The sequence below is a fragment of the Aythya ferina genome (genome assembly GCF_964211825.1).
Source record: "Aythya ferina genome assembly, chromosome: 1".
Taxonomy (NCBI): domain Eukaryota; kingdom Metazoa; phylum Chordata; class Aves; order Anseriformes; family Anatidae; genus Aythya; species Aythya ferina.
Genome location: NC_140296.1, coordinates 105,017,581 through 105,041,894, shown reverse-complemented (window position 1 = coordinate 105,041,894; position 24,314 = coordinate 105,017,581). Strand labels below are relative to the sequence as shown.

The window sequence follows — 24,314 nt, the reverse complement described above, 5'->3', positions numbered from 1 at the left end:
CAATTAATCCTGACTTGTGGCACCAAGGACAGATGAAAATTATATTAAATCATTTATTGTATCATAATTTTTACTTTATTTTATAACTTCCTAATGCTAGAGATGTACCTGTAGTCACAGGTAGTGGCCTATTTAGTAACTAAACTCAAAGGGAGGATGCAGATTCACCAACTTTGCTTTCTTTCTTTTAAAATCAGGTTAATCTAGCATTGGGAACATGTAGTGCCTCTCAGCAGATTGCTTTTAGTTGTGTTACTCTTAGTTAGGAAGCAGGTATGAATCTGGTGGGATGTTATCAGAATGGTTAGTCTGCTTTCCAGAAATGTGTCGGTAGTATGATAACTCCTACTATACACACAACTGAGGACTTTTTTTTTCTTGATCCAGCCCCACAGTATATTTTCTCAGACTGTTCTACATAGCTGGATCATTTGGGATATATTTTTATGTGTGGGTAAACTAATAAGAGAGTAGAGACTTCACAAAGTATTCATATTTGGTCACCCTTCACTGTGCTGTTCTTGGCATAAATTAGTGTAAGGTGATCTAAGTATTAGTGGTGTACAAAAGGAAGAATCCCTTCCTCAGGTGTATGCTCAAGTGAGCCAGGCACAGAAAGAAGTCCCCAAACCAGCAGCCTGTTCCATTTCATCACAGCTGCCTGTAAAACTGGCCTATCACAGGAAGATGGTGACTTCCGCATTTTTTGCCAACCTTTGGGAGTTGCTGCTGAGCCAGTCTCACACACACAATATCTGTAATTGCGGCAGACAGACTGTCTCCTCTGATACTGGAGCACAGGCAGCCATGCTAAATTTTGCTGGCTTACACTTGGCCTCAGTTACTGCAGCTGAAAGTGCCAAGATAGTGAGACACGCCTACTGCCTTCCTTACCTGTCCATAGGAACATAGCTGTGCTGACATTCAGGGAGGCTTTGGCACACCGTGCTCTATCTTCGCTTTGAAAATCTACCCATATCCTACTTTGATGAATTGTCTATGGAAGAAATATCTGCCTTCTACCTTTTTCATTATCTTACTGAATATGAAAATATAATTCCCTAAGAATGCATTTCCTGCCTTGAAAGTATTTAACTTAAAATGTTTTGCAAAGATAATCTATAAACAGTTGAAATTTTTCAAAGCAATACTAAATAAGTTAAAAGATAAAAAAGTTGAAAAAAACTGAAATACTTTAACCAAGAATCTCTTATGAGTCACCATCCCTGGAGGTAAAAGACACGTGGTGTTTAGGGACATGGTTTAGTGATAGACTTGGCAGTGATAGGTTAACAGTTGCACTTGATGATCTTAGAGGTGTTTTCCAGTGTTTTCCAACCCAAATGATTCTATGATTCTAGTCTATGATTAACAGTAAATATTTATACATATATTAAATTCAAGACTATTATATAAGATAACCAAAACAGCAGACACTTTGCCATATGAAAACAAAGCTCTATAAAATTACCATAAATTCCACAAGAATTAAAATATATGAAAATATTTTCAGTTGGCATACAACCACACAGTTGATAAAAATGTGGGAAGAAAATCAATTTCAAAACTGATCAAAACTAAATACAAATTTAAATTTTACTTCATTTGTATGTACCATTTTTTAGTGTAACAGTACAAGAACATCTCAAGAATTCCAAATTTCCAAAAATTTTTTATAAATTATGCCTCACTACTGGCACCCAGTATCTTAGCAGTGCATCTTCACTTTTGAGTGTTTCAGAACTTGAATTTTCTCATCTTTTTCTTAATTAAAACTCACTAAAATTGTTTAAATTACATGAGAGATTGTTTCTTTAAAGAAAAGCATCCTGCATACAGACTTCTACATTTTCATTTTTACTTTTTTTTTTTTTTTTTTTTTTTAAAGTTACTCAGGTCCATCTCTGAGTGCATCAAAACATTTCTAAGCATATTACTCAGTGCAATTTTAGTCTAATAAAAGACTAGGACAAAAGACTGACTGTATGACTATCAATACAGATACTAGTGGAAACATTCACTCTAGATGAGCAGAGCAAGTACAGGCAGACAGAGAATGCCCAAATTATATTTTATATATAAAGTAATATAGTTTTTAATTTCACTAATTCCCCTGAGCATGGAACATTTCACTGACATATATAGCCTTGAAATGGAGTTCTAAAATAATTTTATTGATTTACTTATTTTTATAGATCCAATTGTATATCAGGTTCTTTACTCACTGACTGCTTCATTGAAACAGGTAGATGTTTTTTTCCAGACTTCAGTGCACATCTTCAAATTGAATTAGATACATATTTAATTCATTCATATTTCTTAAAATATTTTTTCTTTGTAGATGCAATTGGATTTAAAGAATGGAGAAGACCTGAAGAAAAAAACTTTACTGAAGTTATTTATGGCATCAACAGCCACTAAGGAAATCATATCTAAATCATTTAAATTATATAATTCAAATGAAAGAAAGAGTTCTGCACTGCTTTTCTTTATACAGAATAAAATAATAAAAAAAAAAGTCAAATTCCATAGTATCCTCTTAGAGCATAATTTTATTGAAATTAAGAGAGATATGCTACCTCACTCCAGATATCATTTTCAGGGAGAAAGTGATTCTACAGCTTTCATACTCTAAGGAAAGAAAAGAACTATATTTATAAAAATAAGAAATGACCTGACAGCTTTAAGAGTTTCTACTCTGTAGCAGCATATCAAGTAAAAAATAAATAGAGTAAATATTAACTATTGCTTAAGAAGATCAAAGCAAAAATCCAGATTTAAAACTGAAATATTTTTGATGTCTTAATGCAGGAATGCAGAAAACAAAAGAGTGTTTGGTTCAAAGTATATGTGAACAATGGAATGCATTAACTCAGATTTTGTAGTGAAACGTATAGAAACATACGTTACATCTTAAATAGCTAAAAGTGCAAAAGTGAAAACGCATTTCTAGAACATGCTCTCTTCATTCCAGAACTGTGGAAAAACAGGAAACATGTATCAAGCACAACACAATACAACAAAATCGGATTGTGGAATACAGAATGAATCAGGTTAACTCTTATTTCTCCTTTAAGAATTCTTTGATTCCCATGATACTTAGGATCTGTATTGTTTATGCACTCTAGCTCTAAATGACTTTTGTACGTGTTTTACACATGCAGGAATTAGGCTTTAAACTTATAATGAACTTTGTTATAAAACTCTTAGTAATTTCTAATTTGTATCAATACAAATCAAAAACTTTTGTTCCAGAAACTTGGATACATATATATATATATATATATATGCATCAGAGAAATAGGAATAATTACAGACCACCAACTATTCATCAAGGCTCCAAATTTTGTGCACGTTAAAAACAAACAAACAAAAAAAAGTTGTCAAAACTCAAGCAAAGCCAAGGAGCATATATACAGTTTATGGTTTTCTTATAAATCAGAAATACAGTCCAGGTTCATAAAGCTTTGGGGAAAACTGGGCCAAGTTTTGAATGAATTTTGGAAAATTATAGTTTTTAATGAAAACTGTACAAATAATGTTTTTTACATTCTCAGTTTTGGACACATTAAGTACAAGGCTAGAAATAAAATTCAAGGAGCTCATAATAAAATAAAAGGCTTGACCTTAACTTAATTTTCAAATACATATATATACCTCATAAACGTTTTGTATGCTGTTTCAACAGTGAAATATATCTTTTTTCCTTCCAGTTCAAAGATTGATAATACTGTTTAAGAAACAGAAAAAAAAAATCTAATACTGATTTTTAAAATAAGTTATTAAATTATGGCAGTGGGATGGCAATAAACACTTATTAAGTGTATTTTGGAAACTTTCCATATTTTAAATATGATTCTATGGACTATGACTTTTCCTAAAGGGACTAAGAAATACATTCTTGCAACTGAAACTATATGAGAACCTTTTTTCTCAGAAAAAAAGAATTAAAGTTATTTTTGTTTTTAGAGGTTTCCCTGGGGACAAAATTTAGAAACACCACAACCCAGCATTCATATTCTTCCATTCAGGTAAAGAAACAACTTGGACATTGCTCTTTCTTCTCCAGGAAAACATTGGGTTATTGACTATCTTTCTATCTCAACTTCTTGGAAGGAAACTTTCCCAAATAAAAATTAGCTGCATCGATAAATTCCCATCAAAACTGAAGTAACAATAGTATAATCATTGAAAACATGTAACACAGTTTCACAGAACTAGGCAATAGATAATGACCATACATTTTTTCTCACTAAAACAAGTGCAAACTTCAAGTACCTATTGTTTGAAAATCTTTCTGACTTCATCCATATAATCATAGAATTACAGAATTTTTGGGGTTGGAATGGACCTTAAAAATCATCCAGTTCCAACCCCTCTCCACCATGGGCAAGGACATCTCCCACTAAACCAGGTTGCTCAAAGCCTCATCCAATCCGGCCTTAAACACTTCCAGGGATGGGGCATCCACAACTTGCTCTGGGCAACCTGTTCTATTGCCTCATCATGCTCATAGTAAAGAATTTCTTCCTCATGTCTAACACCTTTCTCACTTAAAATATCAAGAAAGGTCTATCTTGAAAAGATAAACTCATTTGAGTGCACCCTCAGAAAGTTTGTGGACCAAGCCGAGTGGTACAGTTGACACACCACAGGGAAGCGATGCCATCTAGAGGAACTTTGACAGGCTTAAGAGGTGGGCCATGCAAACCTCATGAAGTTCAACACAGCCAAGTGCAAGGTCTTGTACCTGCACCAGGGCAGTCCCAAACACAAATACAGGCTGGGCAGAGAACAGATTAAGAACATTTTTGCAGAGAAGCACTTAGGGGTGTTGGTGGATGAAAAACTACAACAAGCTGAGAATGTATGCTGTAGTACCCAGAAGGCCAATCATATCCTGGACTCCAAAAAGGCAGTACCAGCAGATCAATGGAGGTTCTGCTGCTCTAATCACTCTCATGAGATCCCACCTGAAGTACCATGTTCAGTTCTGGGGCACCCAACATAATAAAGACACAAACCTGTTAGAGTGAGTCCAGGGGATGGACTCCCATGGAGTTCCAGGAAGGAGAGGGCTGGAGAACCTCTCCTGTGAAGAGAGTGGGGATTATTCAGCCTAGAGAAACAAATATAATGGCATTCCAGTATTTAAACAGGGCCTAAAGGGAGAGGAGAAGAGGAACTCTTTCTTAGGAAGTGTAGTGATAGGACAAGGGGTAACAGTTTTAAACTAAAAGAGGGGAGATTTTACATTGGATATCGGGAGGAAATTCTTTACTATGAGGGTGGTGAGGCACAGGAACAGGTTGCCCAGAGAAGCTGTGGATGCCCCATCCCTAGAGGTGTTCAAGGCCAGGCTGGCTGGTGCTTTGGGCAACCAGGTCTAGTGGGAGGTGTCCCTACCCATGGGAGAGGGGCTTGAAATGGATGGTCTTTAAAGATCCTTCTAATTCAAACTAGTCTACGGCTACATGATTTCCTACCCTTAACAGAACAAAACCAACAACTACCAAAAAAAGCCACCTTCAAATTAAGTAACAGTAGCATGTTCCAGTAACAGTTTTGATACATATATCCTGTCTTAGAAAAACACTGCACAGTAGATGGAATATTTACTAGGAGTTACTAAAACATAGTAGTAATTATATGTGTACATTAACAAAGGAATGTATTGTCTTGTATTGCTTTAGGTCATCTTTATCTTAAAAAAAAAAAAAAAGATATTTCATTTGGCACTGCATTTATACTTGCCTTGTATGTCCTTATATTAGATTATATGTACAAGGGCCTGAATATCTTGTTTGTTTTCACTTCTATGCAGCTCACACAAAGAGTGGCACTGTTGATACTCAATGAACCAGCCACTAAATTTGTCCTCCACAATGAGCCTGAGATCAATAACTAATTTTGAAAACTGATTAGTTTGCAGCAGGGAAGTAGACACAGTCTGAATCTTGCCAGAGGATATAATCAGCCAGTAAATAGCAATATTAGTGCTGTAGGTAATAGGCTAGGAATAGCAGAGGAATGGGATATGGCCCAACTCTAAAATAAAGGCCTCTGCACAAATGGCAATTCATATCCTCTCTCTCCCCATCTTTTTTTTTTTTTCCCCCCCTCTTTTAAACCACATGACTTGTACAATGAACTTTATGTTTTAATTTTTTGCATTGGAATAAAGTTTAGTTTTATCACATTCCGTGGTTGATGACTGAGGAATGTTTGTAAATGTATCGTAATAAAGCTTGCAAGTGCAGCCTTGGGTGATTATTAAAGAGCTACAGACATTTTTACAGATCTTTGCTAGTTGTGAACTCCAGATGTTTCCAACATGAAAAATGTTATGTTCTAACAGTTAGTGTTGTATCACCAGCCATTCAGAAGACGTATCTTCTTATTATAGCACGAATGTTGCTATGGTGATAATTGTAAAACTGTGACCTAGGAGGAAGAAAACAAATGTATCTGGCACAAAAGAAGATACGTAGTGTATCAGTTAAGTCAATGAATGGCTAGATAACAAAAAGGTAATGGGAAATTTAAAAGTCATGCACAAATCTTGGTTAACATATGATTTACTGTAATTGCCACTTCTTTTAATTTTCATGTGGAACATATCCTCCGTTAGCTTTGTGGACAGACAGTAAAATGCTGTGTGTAGGTAGGTGTCAGTACTGTCCAAAACGACAATGCTTTTCCTTCTCCACAAAGCCTACACATAAAAGAATCCCTACCCAAGACTTCAAAATTTATATTTGCCTTTCGAAGAACCCATGGGTTTGTATGAAAATGGTTTTGGATTTTGTGTTTTGGTACTGAAGAGTGAATTTAACTCCAAGACCATATACAAATAATGACAGGTTTTGAACTATCAAGTCCCAGCCATCAGAATAGAAATAGACTTCATGCAAATCTGGCCATGGCTTATTTAAGGAACAGTCTGTTCTTGGGACCAACACTCTTAATTTCTGGAAAGTAGCAGCAGTAAATTGGCTCAGGGTTTTCACTTGGGGAGTCATAGGACTGTTGGGACTAGGAGACTGTAAGGACCCAAGTCCCCTGCCAGCAGTCTGCTCATCACCTAGAGTTAGCTTTTCTGTATGTCTGTTCATCCATTTCATCATTTGTTCAGTGGGAATAACAGTGCTGACCCTTTTTACAAAGAGCTTTTTCAGATCGATGTATGAAGCATGCTGTTATTTTCTAAACTCGTAAGTAGCCATATATGTGAAAAAACAGCTACTCCCATTATGAAGGTAATGGCCAAATATCCCATCTTAAGTCAACTACTATTGCTGCTGCAAATGGTTTCCATCTCCCAAGCAAAGAAAATTTCTGGTATGTGAGAAAGACATCACCATTATCATTCATCCCAATCAGCTTGATTAGAGTAGAAACAAACAACAGGAAATCATCTATCTGTATGCACATCAGCCCTGCTTCAGGAGTCCTTGTCACTGGCAAAGCAAGTGAACTTCCGGGGTCACTTATTCTTAAATGTATATACTCCATACTTCTTTCCTACATACCAGGAAAAGAAAGGAAACTGAGTAGATTACTTTTCTTATTAAATTTATGTGTTACAACAGTGTCCAATGTGCTTGGAAATGAATCACACAACAAAGGACAAACTTACAAAAAGAAGTGGCTTGTTGTAAATCTATTGATGTTTTCAGATAGAAACCAAACATCTTTCTGCAAGTTATGCATTAGTCAAAATGTTATCAAGATCAAGGCTTTCAAGTGATATTTTCAAGCCATATTAGTTGTCCTGTAGCTCTGTGCTTCACTCAAACTGGAACACAGCCAACAAGCATGGCTTGAAAACTGTTAGCTTATGTCTTGAGGGATTTTTTCCAGCTGTATTAAAGAATTAAGACCGAGCTCCCCCAACTCTCACTGCACTGCATGCTCATCCTGGGCAGGAAAGGAAACAGAGGCATGGTGATGTAAAGGGATTAATCCAAGGTCAGACTGAAAGTTAAATGTAGGATTTAGGAATAGGCTCTTACTGCTTGATTATGCTGAAGACAGGGAAAACAGTGAAGCCCTTTCATTTTAACTTCAAAGAAATGCAACTGTTTTGCACGTGGAAGTGTAACAGCGTGGTATTGTAGAAGGTTTTACATCAAGGCAAAGCACAGCTATGACTCAGACCAAAAACATCTCACATTAAACTTGTCCTAGACTGTTTCTCCACACATATATACCTGATTAAACATATTTAGATTGAAGATTAACAAATTTAACAAAGAAATAGAAAACACTAGATAAAAATGTAAAAATAAACAATAAGTAAGCATAGCTGGAACAAACATATCTAGAGGACTAAATTTCCTAACAATTCAAATCAGATTGTGCTTTTTCCTTTTTATCATCTTTTTTCTTACTACTTACTAGCTCAGCCAATGCTAGTGACAGGCATGAAGAGAAGCTGTATGAGTGATACAAAAGTCAAGGTAATGGTATTACTGTGCCACTACAAAGAATGCTTGAGTAGATAGCAAAAACTAAAGGTCATTTAATAAACATATTTTTCATTTTCTCAATGAAAAGGTTAGACATATGCACAGAAAACATTGGAAACATAAACCAAGGAGACCAGTTGGACTTTCTTTTCACAATAACAAGGACTAAATACCTGAGAATATTCTGTTTTGGTTATGTCAGGCCAAACAACTCTAGAGTTTAAAAATGAACTACTACACCCTGAAACATTTATTTTCAAGCAGTCCCTACCACAGTGAAGACAAACCCAAGTAATAAGGATTTTAAAAAATACAGTACCTTGCTCCTCCAGACCTTTCATTGTGATCCCACTCCTCATTACCCCTCCCACTTTACACCTGCATTTACACCTGCACGCAATGATGAGCCTTTTCTTTCTGCACCTGGGTAGGAGTAAGAAGGAGTAAGAGGATAGTAGTAAAATAATCCATAAATGTGTACCTATCAAGAGTCTGAAACTCTCAGAATACATTATTCAACAGATAAATCACAAAATATTAAAAGAGAATTGCAACCTGTCAGTAAAGTTCCAGTCAACATGTGATTCATGAGTGCTAGAATATGCCAGCATGCAATGGATGCTTCATTTAGCTATTATTTGGGGGTGAAATATAACAGGAAAGAACTATACTGTGATTTGCAAACCTTATTCTACAACAAACCTTCTTAATATTCCTTTTGAAATCCTTGAGTTTAGACCACCAGGTATACTTTTTCTAGGCTCACAAGTTGTAGCTTTTATACATTGACAGGGAGAAAATATATCTATCAATGCATAGCCAGGACAGAACAGTAAAAATATGGGGTTTGCAGAGGAGAGTGGCAGCAATCACTTACTGTATGCCAATATTCTAACTATCTATTCTGTGATGTCCAACAACAGGAGTCAGTTTTGGCTCTCCCTGAGTAGAAATGAGTGTTTTGACAGCTAAGAACTAGGAATAAAATGAATGAGACTAGACAGCTTTAAAAAAAAAAAAAAAAAAAAAAAAAAAAAAAAAAAAAGGATAATGTACTCTTTCTAAAAGACTGCCTTTATTTGCCTGTAGAAATTTTTGTTGTTTGCTGTGTCAGAGAAGATGCAAGTGTACCACTGTGCTGCAATGTTCATATATTACTTTGCACTTTCTGCACTGAGGCAGTACCTCCACTCATACGACAAATCTTGACTACCTTAAATCATTTCTGTAACAATATAAGCATTCAGATTGAATGCTGCTATTTGGCACAGGGCCTCTTTAAGCTAACTTGGCCTCCCAGCCCCTCGAGCCTCCTTTCATCCTTTTCTGGTCTGGCAATTCCTTCTCTTCCTGTTTCCATCCCAACACCTCTGCATATGTATTATGCAGCATAAAATGACAGTCCAATCAATAGTTGGCTCACTGATTTGCCTCTCAGACCCTTCCAAGTCAGTGATTATGACTCAGCAGTCGTATTTTTTGTAAATTAAAGTTCCTTGGGAGACTCCTGACCAGAACCACGGGCAAAATCAAGGATGGCAGCTGTCCTTTTTGTAACCCTGAGCTTCTCAGGGTTGGTTTGACTCCAGCAGACCTTGAAGCACTTGCACAAAGGAGGCAGAAGTACTTGAGAATGTGAAGTGAGAACCCACGCATCCTCCAGGGCCTGATGTTTCACAGAGTGTCTACACAGAGAGCAGTAAAAACGTGCCTCAGTGTATTGAATACTCAGCAAGACCCTGGGATAAAAATGATTTATGTTGCGAATATAGTGAAACAGCAGGACGAAAGGCAGAGAAGCAGAATAAACCAGGCAAGAAAGGGAGAACAAAGGCACACAGAAGATGAAAATAAATAAATAAATAAATAAATTAAATAAGAGAGAGAGAAAAAAAAGGAAAAGAAAAATGAAAAAAAGAAAGAGAAAAAACAGGATGAGAGGAATGCGAGAAAAAAAAGAACTTTCAGGCCCAAATACTGGCAAAGTGTAAGAGGAAGAATGAAAACTCTGGTCATGTTGGTTTAAAAAATAAATAAATAAATAAAAGGGAAATGTGATGCTTAAACATGCCATGATCTGCTTTTATCTTCTATATAGGAAACACTCAACCAATTAAAGTACACAAGCAGCCTCTGAAATATCTTGCCTATTTTACGCATAAGAAAGCAGAAACAATGGGCTTATATAACTTGCTCAGGTCATACTGTAAGTCAGCAGTGAACCAACCGTGTTTCTCTGACCTACCTGCACACAATACTTCTTCTTTAGGGGAAGTAAAAGACACATTTTCACTCCAACTTTTTCACTGTAGGGAGCTCTTAGGGCCCCCTTAGGAACTGTAAATCTTGGCAGTTCCTCATTTAAAGTTGGAATGCAAGAAGATTTAAACAGTTTGCAAATAAAGCAATTGACCTTGGTTTCATGGGCAGGAAAGCCCCATCACATCTCACTTTTTCTATGACTTTACATTCAATGCACCCTGCTTCAGGTCTTCAGCATTATATAACTAGTACAAAGAGTAAAGTTAACACATTTCCTAGTGTTACCTTTTAAATAAGCCATTTCTAGCACAAAACTTTGATAATTCCAAATAAAGAGGCCAACATAGTATCAAATTCCCAATAAACACATGAATTAGCTTCCTCTCAAGGTTCATCCACTCATTCCTTGATTTTTATCAGTCAAGTAAATGGCTTGTCAAAAGAATGTAACATAGTTGATCCATATATGTGCTATGTGTTACATATTGTCAGAACTTACTTGTGCACAGTCTGGGTAGAAATGACAGTTATTATTAAATATCAGCTGGCAGAGGAGAATTACACCAGTTTTAGTCAACTAGTAATGACCTATAAAATTGGTAAAAGCTGTAGGAGGACAACAATCTGCCACCACACAAATTAAAATAGTGGATGACAACCCAGTGGAATACTGAGTCACATATGCTGAAAAAAACAGTGGAGAAACAAAACCTGTTCTTATTGACAGAGGAGGAGATTATTGGTGTGGTGTACATCTAATACATAGATGGTGTACATCCTTACTACCTGGAAACTGAGGTCAAACTTTGCCACTCTGACTTGGAAATTCCAGTACAAGTGATCTTTAAGATGCCACATTATATATTTTATGCAGAGCAAAATGACCAGAACAAAGCAGCAATCCCAGATTTGACCTTTTAGCCCCCAAATGTCAGTGTCTTACAGAAAACTTATATCCCATCTGACAACTGGATAACCTTGACCCAGAGGAATAAGAGCTATTGGATTAACTAGACTACAGACATACTGATTTCTTTGAAAGCTTACAAAGAGCCAAAGGAGAAAATAAGTTGTTTTCTGAAGCTGCACAACTAAAGTGTCTAGTTTGTTAAGGCTGTTTCGTACTAATGTGAAGAACACACCTTGTGCAAAAGAATTCTGTAGTCTTCTTACATTTTCTATAATGGCTTTCTCTGCCAGAGCAACTGGATTCTTTGTAGTTTGACCTTGTGTGTATTATTTAACCATGACTTGTGTAAAGACACGCTGACTAAAAAGTACACATAACATTGAAAATGTGAATGACTGAGGGACTTAGCCAATGAACTAAGCTAAGTTATATTTTGGCATGAGGAAGGAATGCATGCATGTTGTTGATGGCCACTTCAAAGGAAAGAATGAATTTGACTTCTGGAAAGGTGCACATTATATCTATAAAACTGTGTCATGAAAACAGATCAAAAGTTGAGCCCAAATATCTCAAAACTTCCACAACATTTTATTATCATATCCTACCTAATGTTTCCTGAAGTGCTAAGAGATTTAAGCAACAGAAATAGATACAAAAAAGTATCAACAGCTAGGTAGATCTCTTTTATGAACTATTTTTTTTTGTAAATAAAAAAATAAATAAATGACATCCTGCATCGTGCACTGTTGTAGACCTTTCCTTGCTTTTTTTTTTTTTTTTTTTTTTTTTTTTTTTTTTTTTTTTCCAGATTATATCAGGGTTTCTGGTAAAGCCAGGGAGCTATTCACTGACAAGCAAGACAGTAAGTAACAGTGAGAATACAGACCAAAATGATTGACATTTCTAACTGTAAACACAGAGACTTTATTTGAACTAGAGAGCAGTGCTTCTTGCTGAAGGTACTGATAAAGCTTCTGCCACAGATAGTTTTGAGTGGTGTGCAATGTCAACTTGAGATAAGGAGGTTACAACATTGTGAAAAGGAATCCCCTGAACATGAATCCCATGGCACCAAAGCAGCTCTTAACAGTATAGACCTTCCTGACTTCCTTCTAAATAGCTGGGAAGAGTACTAATAACATATTGTCAGAATATGTGAAAAAAATAAATAAATATTGAAATTAAATAAAAAAAAATAATGAAAAGAAGCTTAAAGCAGGCTCACTCATTAAATTGTATTTCTATCCCATATAGGAAATAGTTTGGGTAGAGGATTTGCTCTTTAACATAGAGTAGCAGTGGAAAAAGTTACCTCTTACTCTGGTCTCCTTGTCTTTGTACAGTCAGATAAAAGAAAAGTTTCTGCCAAATTTGTAGTCCTGTCAGTGCTGTAGAACCAACTTAATCCATGGGAGAAACCGCTTGCTATTTTCTGTCCTCTTTGTGCACTAGTCAATACATAATTGGGGTATATCTACTTCAGTTACTTTTGTGCTTCAGTATAGCCATAGCTATTTTAAAACTATTATTAGCAATGAAGCTGCAGCAGCATGGGACTTGGCACAGGCTGCACAACTCCCCTAGGGAGCAAGAGCATGCACTCTTGCCATTTGGTGCACACACCAAATACCAAACCATCCTAACCCATGTAATGGAAGAGCGGAAGATGGCATTCCAGGGCAGTCTGTGTGGGAATGAGGGCAAGGTGAGGGAGCCAAGAGGACTCACTGCACAGAAGCTAAACTGTGTTCAATTCCCGTTTAACCACTTGTATGCAGGGAAAAAGTGAGCAATGGTGGAATCCACTCTGAACCTGGAAGAGACTCTTTTCTTGAGAGTTTGACCTGTGCACACACCTTCAGTTACTTTTTCTTAAACAACCTGACTGAAGTGTATAACAAACATGTTGTTTGTTGTTATAAAAATTTTGGAATCAACAAGTTGCTGTCTGAATTGAAAATATTAAACGATTGGAGGAAGATAATAACTTTACACAGGAAGAAAATAATATTTTATGTATGACGTGGAGAAGGATCTCATTAAGTGGTATAGACTGGAAACTTCATGGAAATTAAATACTCTATAATGTTAAAGATGAAATCTTACAGTTCTTTGGGTTATTTTCATATTTTTGAGAATATTTTCAGCAACTGACCTATAAACTAATGAGAGTGATTATATAATAGATCTAAAATTACAGAAGTGGACTGTGGAGTTATAAGAAAAGTTTAAAATCTGACTTCATTACAGATTACCCATGGTTTCATTGCAAATGTTTTAATCATGGTGGGAAACCTTATTATTACTATTATTATTATTATTATTATTATTATTATTATTATTATTTAATAACAGCCTTTCACTGAATTTAATTGTTTATTTTATTTATTTATTTTCTTTGCATCATCTTACAGTCATTGTAACAGTTGTTACATCATGTTACAGTGTTCCTGGTCTTAAAGGCAGAAATATTATTCATGAATAGTATGGCTGTGTTTGTGAGGGTTTGAGTTGTAATGTGCCCTGCCATAAGCAGAATTTGTCTAAAATTTGCCTAAAAAGTTCTAGGAACAGAAAAGACAATGATAGCTGTTCCTTTATTTTTTTTGTTTGCCTCACCACCTAAATTTGAATTTCACCAGTTTCAGCATGAGCACATTTTTGTTGTTATTCTTCCATTTAGAATCCTCATATGATGCCTTCCTGAGTAATTGATGGCTATTATGAAGAAAACAATTTCAGCTGCCATATCTTCAGAAGAATTAAGATTTAACGTCCATTGCAGCCAAACAGCAGCTAGCTGCCTAAGTGACCAGGTCAAATGGTTTTGGAAAACTTCAAATTTAGATGCATAAATCCAAAAAATACCTGCTTGTCATCAATTTAACAACAAAATGCTGTCCTCCTTATTTCTATTTTTCATGTTGTGCATTCCATATGTAGTCAAATCTAGAGTAGATGCAAGCAGCTGACTAAAATTAAAAATAAATAAATAAATAATTCTACATATAAACCTCATTATAACCAAGAAACTTCTCATGTGAAGATTCATAGCATTTTGTTGACAGGCAACATATCAAGGGTTGGCTTGCTGGTTTTTGTTTGTTTGTTTGTTTGTTTTCGTTCAAACAAACAAACAAAAACACATTCATTTACTTCCTTCTCTTGATAAGAATTGTACTTTTCATCATTATGTACTGTTATGATAAGGAGATACAGTTGCAGGGAGAAAGTCTGGGGCTTTGTATCACTTTCAGCTCTGGCAATGGCAGCTGATGGACTGAACCAGAGTTAGGATTCTTGCTTTTAAATTCAGTCTCTCTCACCTCAAGCTAGCTCACTCCAAGAATACAGTCCTAGGGATAATAAAGCTCCTTATGGTTGTTTATACAAAATTTCATTTTTAACTGCTATGGACTAGTTACCTAAATATCAGGTAAGCTGAAGGCACTTCAGCTGACTTTTCTTTGGCTTTGAAGAAAAGTCAGACTACATTTTTGTAAGCACCACTGCTGCACCCTGAATACAGGTACCTAAATTTGAGTAGCATTGGGGTTAAGTAGTAGGTACCTAAGTAATTGTTGCATCTGACCTTAAATATCTAATGTATAATGACCCTAAATATAATGTATTTATGGTCAAAACAGCTCCATGAGCTAAGTTAGCACCCTAGCAGCTGGACTGTCTTACCAAGTCCTCATCCAGATGATGGCATTTCTAACATTTCCCATGAGTGGCATGGCAATAATACTGGAGCTTAACAATGACTCCCAAATTTAAGCATCAGTACCAACGCCATGGCTTGTATGTATGAATCTGCGTATATCTAGGTATGAATGTGCACACAGCATTTGCTCAGAATGTCAGAGAGTAAGCATGATTTGGGCAAAGGATAGGTTTTTTTTGTTTGTTTGTTTGTTTGTTTGTTTTTTAAGTGTCTGGGGTTATGTTGAAAATTATATTTCAAAATAACTCACTTTTAAAAGAAGAAATACTCATTTTTCATAAACTTCCTGATTACTTCCTGATCATTGCCATGGTAGTCTCGGGTACAGGCGCATACACCCACCTTTTTTATCTTATGAAGGTAAAAAGCAAAGTCCTTCTGACTGAAGAACTTGTTATTGCCAGTGAAACTGTAAATGGAAGGATTAAGAGTAGTAAAGAATCCAGTTAAGTAGTCATGTCATTCCTTCATAGCCTTTGCAACAGGAAAAATGTCATATCTAATCAATTTTGCTTTCAAATTGTTTTTTCTTAAGTGTAATTTTTGGGAGTAGTCCAACTCATGAAATTTAACCATTTTCAGCTCAAAGTACACCTGCAAACTTGTGGATATTAGGATTTATTGGTCTGGTTCGAGTTCACTTTTTAACACAACTGCAGTCTGAAGTGCGTTCTGATATTATAATATTTTACAGATTCTTGTTATAGATATGACTAAAGGACTTATTTGCAAAGTTGGCCTCAAGCAAATGAGCTCTTTTCAGTCCCACCTGTCTGAGAGACAGGCTTTGCTCAGATTAGTAGTTTTACCCTGACTTTTACTGACTTAAAACATGTTCTTCTTGTGCACTGGAAACAAAGTGCTCCAAGACACATTCACCACCCTGTCTGTATTCCTCTCATTTTCATGTGGGGTACACATTCTTTTGTCATGGTTCTTCTTGAGCATGGTTATAAGGTTAAGTTAGAAACCTGTGAAAATAAATATTTTTAGTAGATATATTCTTTTAATATCAAATATAGTGGCAAAATTGAAACTGCTGTAATACAATAATATTTTTTTTATGATAAACTAGCTTGTAGATCTCCATAACTCTGGCACTTAATGATTTCTGATGTCTGGAAGGTATTAGACTGTGGTTGTAATAATCTCTATAATTGTTACAGTTCATGCTAGCTGGACTGCACATCTATTCTTCATCTGTCCTTAAACTAATTTGTTCTACGTATGAATATATCACACTCATCAATTTAAAGTGCCATCCTTTGGCTATGCAGGTCATTAAGGAGTATACATTATGCATGAGTCAAACACACCAAACTTACACAAATGCTTTTTAGCAGTGTGCAGAATAGCTGCTTTCTGTTAGAATTTTTAAGTTATTTTTCTAATCGAAACCCAAGTCACAGCTACAACTAACCAGCAATCAATTACTTCCCTCCAAATACAATGTCTTGGATGATGAGAGTTATACTGTGTCTCTGTGTTGAATTCTAAAATTATCAACATATACTTAAAAAAAAAAAAAAAAAAAGCTTGCAGGTCAGAGGAAAATGGGTTTTCCCACTCATTGCTGCCCAGAAAGTATTCATTGCAATTACTGCAGTGCTGAATGCTTGAAGTTCTTTTATTGCAGCAAGGGAAATTTCATTTTAATGCAGCTGCATATACACAGGGCACCTATACCAACAGAATCCCACTGTAGAGTCTATGGCTCTGGTAACAGTTTTGATAAATAAATATATACATTTCTGGCAAGACATGAGTCCTATATGAAGTCTCAAGATTGTACATGACAAAAATTGTGCATAACTAGATCAAGGACTATGGAAAAGTCCAAGTAGCAGTAGGCAGAGGGCTCATAATGTTAATCTTTACCACAAGGATAGCTCAGCTAGCAACATTTAATTGCTACTGATGTATTGATATATTGTAGCTGGCAGGAGATCAAATCCCTGCCTCAGTTATATTCCCAGCAGATGGATGCTGAACACCAAAGTAACCTACAAACAACACAAAAGTTGGTCCTTTAAGGAGCCTAACTGTCAAATGGGAAAGTGAAACGAACTGCTTTATTTTCAGGGCCCTTGTAAAGGGGTTCTTGAAGAATTTGCATGCAGTTTTGCCCAAACTTCCCTTGTTCTGGATTGCATTTGTGTTCATTTGTAAGATACTCTTATTCTTCCACATCAAATATGTAGATGAGTCACCATAACTACCTATGCAATGTTTATCCATGTATTAGAGAAATGAAACTTCTTTCTTCTCCACCTTTCTGAGCTGTTCATGACCAAAGTTACTGTGCATAGAAGAAAATGAAGTAAACCATTTCTTGTCAGTACAAGAGGAGTGTTTCTTTAATGACAACATTTCCTGAACTGACTAAGTGCCAATCACTTCATCTCCACAGATAGGTACAAAGAGAAAAACCTAGCCCTCAGTAGATTAAACCGGTTGACAGCACAGAAATCATTTTGCATATAAAAACTGATTTTAAAAAAATAAAGAAAAAAAAAAAAAAAAAGAGAGAAATAGAAAGTGTATACATTATGAGTACACAGGAGAAGGGAGATTGTGCATGGGTTGAGACAAGTACACCTGTTACTCTTTCAGACAGGTCATACACACTTTTTTTTTCTTTTTCTTTTTTCAGTATTTTACAACCACACTAGACAAACCCTGGGGAAAATCATTAATAATACCTTATCAGTATACCTAAGATTATACAAAACCAGACATTACTATGAAGTCTCTTTAAAATTGTGTTAAAAGACTGTTGCAAAATATATATATACTTTGTATTTTCTTAGCAAAGATATGTTTTGCCATTGTAAATATTTCTGGGTAGAATACTAATGCAATGAGTCATACAAATATCATATATACTTTCCCTTGTATTTACATGAATACAGTCTCCATTGCTTTGAATGTTCCCTTAATACTACCATTAAATTTATTTCTGTTTTCTTTTCACGTCAGATGAAAGACACAAACAAAAAACTACTGCATTTAATTAGTTATTAGCTATTACTTGTTAACTATGATTTATCAACTGATCAGGCTATTTTCACATGATTTATCATGTCATAATCATCACTGAAAAGTTAGTCTTTGAGTCTCTAATTGAGTGGGATGATCTTCCCCCATCAAACACATAAGAAGAACTATGCAGAAATAGGTGTCTGGGAAACCAGGTTGGAAACACAATCATTTTACATTTTTGCACAGCAGCCAAATTATCCCTAGAGAATAAGAATGAGCTAGAAAATTAGTATTCACCCTCCCAATAACGAAGTTACTTGAAGAGTGAAGGAGACCTCTTTTCTCCTGGAAAAAAACAGCAACTAAAAATGAGAATATCCTCAGTTTTTAGTAAGTGGCATTACTTCATATAAACTTTGATGGTTCATAACAGCTACAAAACTTGCCCAAGTATTTCTGTGAGGTAAAGAGAGGGGTAGAGTTTTTGATGACAAGCTCTGCAGGAAATAGAAGATAAACCGAGGTATTTGCAGGCACTATGTTCTTTCTGAGCAGATGCCTGAAGTTCTTCTTAGACAAAAAATTTGGATTAGGTCCCCTGGCTCAGATTCCATAGGATTCATTTTGCTTTGCAAAGGTGCTATCAGCTCCGATTTAATATAGCATAAGATAACATATTAAAACTACATTTGGATGATTTTCTATAGCCTTCTGCATCCATCCCAGACAATTTCACATTCATTTCTGAATTTAGAAACAGAGACTGCATATCAAAGGAAGGCTGGAGACAAAAATGAAGGCTGCAAATGTTTGCTGTTTCAGCAGTTACTGTTTTGATCTTTGAAATGGAGGGAAACCGTCACTATTAACAAATAATGGAAGAAACTATAGGAATAAAAGAAAGAAAAAGATAAATAGAACAAGGCTCATTCTTTGAAAGGTAGATAGATACAAGTGCACATGCTACTTAGAAAGTCTTTCCTAATACGAAGTGAAGCATGCTGCAAATCTGACATCAGAATCAGATGCTTGACTTTCCTGCTTGAGATGTGATGCTTGCTACTGAGTTTCTGTGGTGTAGTTAAAATGTAGTTAGTGCAATATTTTACTACAGGTCTGATAAAGAGGATGATACATGCATTTTGAAACAGAATAATGCCAAATCATGAACTGCTTTCTTAATCTTCTTGCTCTTTACAGTGAAATCAAATACCAAAGAGTGACGGAAAATTTACTTCAGAATAGATGTTCTTTTTATCAATATTTGATTAAGTATTTCAATGCAATCCACCAAAAACAAGAACACAACATTACCACCACTGCCAGAAAAAAAAAAAAATGCTTCTAAGGTAAGGGATAACACAAAGCTTGGACAAAAACTCAGCTATTTCCAAGCCCTTTTCCCACTCTGAGCAAAGATCAATTTGAGCAAAGACTTCAAGATTGGAAAATGCCTATATAAGTCCATTATAGAATAGAATGCTATGATTTGTTTTCAGTGTCCGTGTGGAATGCACTTGGTTTGTAAAAAAGTCCCTCAAGCTGACATATAGGTTTCCTGATATCATGATATTTTTAATGTGCAATAAAAATGATTTAACCGTTGGGATCAATGAACTACGTTATAATGAAACAATAAAATAGCCTCCATGGTCTCCCATCCTTATTACGGATGCATATTAAGAAAATGGGAAAAAGTAGAAAATATTTTTGTTCATATATAAGCTATTTGGATTCTATATATCAGAAAGATATATTTTAACCTGCAAGTACATTTTAACAGTCTAGAAATGATCAGTATGGCACCATGACCCCTGTGGTTTTGAGTTGGCTAGAAACTTGCACAGCATTCTTACAGTATACATGAATATTGTGTATGATTGTATGTTGTATGACTACCTGGGCGCCACAATGGGTTTGTAGCTTTTTATCTATAGAAAGGTTAAAAAAAGTATAAAGGAAAAAGTATGCATATGCAAGAATAGCCATTATCAAATGACCAAAAAAAGACAGTATCAGAATATATGTGCACCAAATTAGTAGCTCTAATACTACATAAGTAATAATTCAAAATATTCAGTGATCTGTTAATATAAATCAGCACCTTTCCTGCAGAATTATATTTATAAGATATTTTCAAAGATTTGCTTTAAAAAAGGAAAATACTTAACTTGTTTCTGTTCGGCAGCATTCCTCCTCTGCCACAGTTAGCTTCAAAACTTGAATATCATACTTTTCAAAAGTTCACTTCTCTGAGAAGAAATAAAGAGCTTATTTCAGATGTTAGAGTACTTTTAGATATCATATATAGTCTCAGGTTTCCAGAAACTTGTGGCTACACAAACAGGTGAAGCTGGGAGGTAATGCTCTTCTTCAGTGTGGCCTTTTCTATGATTCAAACATCTTATTGTCTAGGTATGTCTCAAAATGAAACACAGGCATCAATTCCAACACACATACATAGGTGCTAGTCACTAGCATCCTTGGACTACTTCTTTATTAGACTGAAGGTTGAGATTTGGCTTAAAAGCAAAGTTAGCAGAAAAAGTTAAGTGATGCAATAAATAAATTAAATAAATTAGTCTCATATGTGTATATTTAACCAACATAAAATAATTTACACTCTCTCATCCCCAAAATTCTAGGAAGTGCTTTCCAGGAACCCATTTTTCACTGGACAAACACCTGTTAATCCAAACAACTGGCAACTTCTTGTGAACTAGAAATTACATGTACATCCAATTTCTTCAAAAAGTAGCCCCAAAAGTTTAAAAGCAACTATGGAAATAATTAAAGGACAGAAACTGTGTGATATAAAAATATGCTAAAACAAAACAAAACAACAACAACAAAAAAGACACTTAGTGTAATCTTTGCTCTCATGTTTAATATATGGTAGTTTCATTTTGTTCGAAAAAATGTTTCTAGTTTGATTTCTAATGGTGCTTACAGGATATTTATCTTTAAACGTGTATATGAATAAAAACTCAGTTTAAGAAACAAGAAATGCAAGGCTTTCATTTGATCATTCATCTGTTCTATGTATGTAAAAAATTATATGTTGACAACTGGGAAAAAAAAATCACAATAATTACAAAAAAAAAAAAAAAAAACACACCTGCCCAGTCAAAACTCAGTGACTCCGTGTCATATTTGTTGTAGAAAAATACACTTATTCCTCAGAAAAGCATAGCTGAAGCACATAAAATGCTATTTTCCTTAATGGTCCTAATCAAACATTTGCAACAAATATGTGGACAACTTTCAAAGCAATCAAATTATTACTTTTCATGTTTATGTATTCTTTCTTCACACTTTTCCATTGGAAATTCATATGATAATAGGTTTTTGCCTGTAGGGCAATTTCAGCTCTTGTGAAATCTGATCTGAAGTGGCTCATCATACCTTTTTTTTCTCTATCTGAAAATTTTCAATTTCTTTGGGGTTTCCAGTCAGTCACCACAACCATCCAGACCAAACCAACTGAAATGGAGTTTTAGGTTTCTGGGAATTTACGTTTACTGACAGGGATGCATCTCATTCTCCAGAAATTATATGCCAGATTTGTTGGGTGTTCCCACCTGTTCATTTTGCCATGGGCAGCTCTCTGACCAGCTGGTGCTGTATGCAAATGGTAGGATTAGTAGCAGCAACAGTGTGCACAGTGCTGGAAGGCCCCTGACAAACACAGAACTGTAGTGGCCAAACAGCAAATTCCCCATCTCTATAGGATGACAGGCTGATCGTGAGTCCAAATTGATGTAATTCATTGAAGTCTCCCCTTCTCTTATTCTAGCAGATAACATGATTGAATTGTATAAATACAATTGAGCTTCAGTAACAATACATGGGAGCACTATCGATGAGCTCAGCAGACCATGGACAAGAACGGTAGCTTCTTTCTGCTACCTGTCCATGAGTATTTCAAGAGGGGTCCAGGCAGTGTACTCAAGCCTTTTTAAGGTCCACGTGAAACTGGAGGGGAGTGTGGGGAAGCATAACAAAAGAATAGAAAAAGCTTAGCCTGCATTTGCAAAATATATATCCATTGTCACTGACTATAGTTGCTCAAAGTTGTGCAAAGAGATGCATATATTATATGGTTGTGTTCTTCCCTGACAACTTACTTTAGTAAAATTTTCTCCATTTCTTTCAACTCAACACTCAGTGAATATTTACTGCCTGTGAGGGAAGCACCAGACTCCCCCTGATCAGACTCCCCCTGATTCTTTTTTTTTTTTTTTTTTTTTTAATAATAATAGTAATAATAATAAAACCTTTGAAAATCAAATTGAAAGAAAACTGGATGCTCAAGAAGCTTCCATTAGTTTCTTCAGACTTTTCTCCCATTACCACAGTTCATAACGGAAACATGGAAAAGTCATTGCTGTTGCATGTTGAAGGGCTCCTATTTCTTTGGCTCCCACAAGATTACTTACAGAAAGAATATACCAGAACTGTAATACAATAAGCTATAATGTGAAACAACTGTAAGTACTTGAAGGCTCCTAATACAAATGACACACTGGTCTTTTAAAGAATTAAACCATAATTTATAGAAGAAACTGTCAGATACACGGGACTTAAATTGCATCTGAGCACACAGACTGCTTGCTTACTTGTAGGAATATCAATCAATTTATTAAGAATTAATCTGCACCCCAGTGTTCTCCTAAAACTGCCTAATGTTTTGGCAAGCTACTTGAAAGGGTTCAGTAAGAATTTATAAGGGCAGTTTGGAAACAGGATTTTTTTTTCTGGCTCAACAAAGGGGATACTGTTTCCCCTCTGAACGTATCTCTGTTATAGTTTAACACAGTAATGGATAAGTTTGCCAAAAATCACAGTATTTAATGGCCTTCAGTGAAACAGTAGATTTGTCTTTGCCTTCATACTGTGTCCTGCATTTATGCTGTTAGAATTGCTCTTAATCTGCCTGGAAGTATCAAATGTTCTTGGCCTTGAGAACACAAACTTGTGCACTCACTAAAAAGTAGTTTGTAGAGTAACCACATTTTTCCATGCAGAATGGCAAGCAGGACTGAAACTAAAGGATCTAATTTCTAGTATTTTCCAGCTCTTGACATAAAAATGGCAAGAGGACCTGGGCAAATTTAAAATGTGGTATTCATATTGCCTTCATAAAATGTGCTAAAATTGCTTGAATGATGTCACTTGAGCAACACATCCAGGCAATAGATATTTTTGAACTCTGAGAATACTTAGCACTTGGCAGTGACCACATATATGTAGGGTGTGTAAGGCTGCACACATAAAATCGGTTTGTAGCTATGTCAAGTCATTAGTAAACAAGGGATGTCTTCAACTACAAAAAGCAGAAAGTGATAGTATGCATTCTATACAAAGTTATTGCAACTTTCTGGTTTTCAAGCTTTTCACTTTGACCAAAGCAATCAATATAACATCAAAGTAGTAGTGGGAAAACATGAACCCTTGCTTGTTTGGCATTAAGTTCAAGGCAAAATTAAACAGATAATTGTTATCAATTGTCTATCAGTTCCCAGGATTTATTTTTTTTTCCCAAGAGTTAACATGCACACACCCAAAAACACACGCATCTATTTGAGTACTATACAAAGAAATCGATTAGAAACAGCTTATTTTGCACTCTAGTCATGAGAAAGCTGTTTGATATGGAATGTGAATCTTGTCTCCACATCATGAAAGATCTCAGGAGGAAAGCGGTTTGTCCCTTTGCTCAGCCAGCTTTAATGTTTTACACTCCAGTGACAATGTCCTCAAACATATCAAGTGAGGTCCCTTTTACTTCTTAAAAAAAAAAAAAAAGTGGGAGGTAGGGGGAGGGAAGGGTTGTCAACTGTTGGAAGTCCTTCTTCCTTTCATATTCTGTTAAAAAAAAAATGGTGGTTGGACACTGATTCCACTTCAGGAAATTTAGTTTATTAAAATGATTTTTGAATGTTTTTTTTTGCATTTTTGT

General features: G+C 35.5%; 1 protein-coding gene across 2 annotated transcripts in view; it reads right to left on the bottom strand.

Moving 5' to 3' along the window:
- The window catches only part of ROBO2 (roundabout guidance receptor 2), an 897,160-nt gene that overhangs the window by 519,267 nt on the left and 353,579 nt on the right, over nucleotides 1-24,314 (bottom strand). The window contains exon 3 of one of the 2 annotated variants that reach the window (XM_084538898.1): nucleotides 8,791-8,894. The exons of the other annotated variant lie outside the window; for it this stretch is intronic. Coding sequence (XP_084395024.1) covers nucleotides 8,791-8,894 — 104 coding nt within the window. The remainder of the gene's footprint in view (nucleotides 1-8,790; nucleotides 8,895-24,314) is intronic. 2 annotated transcript variants of the gene reach the window in all.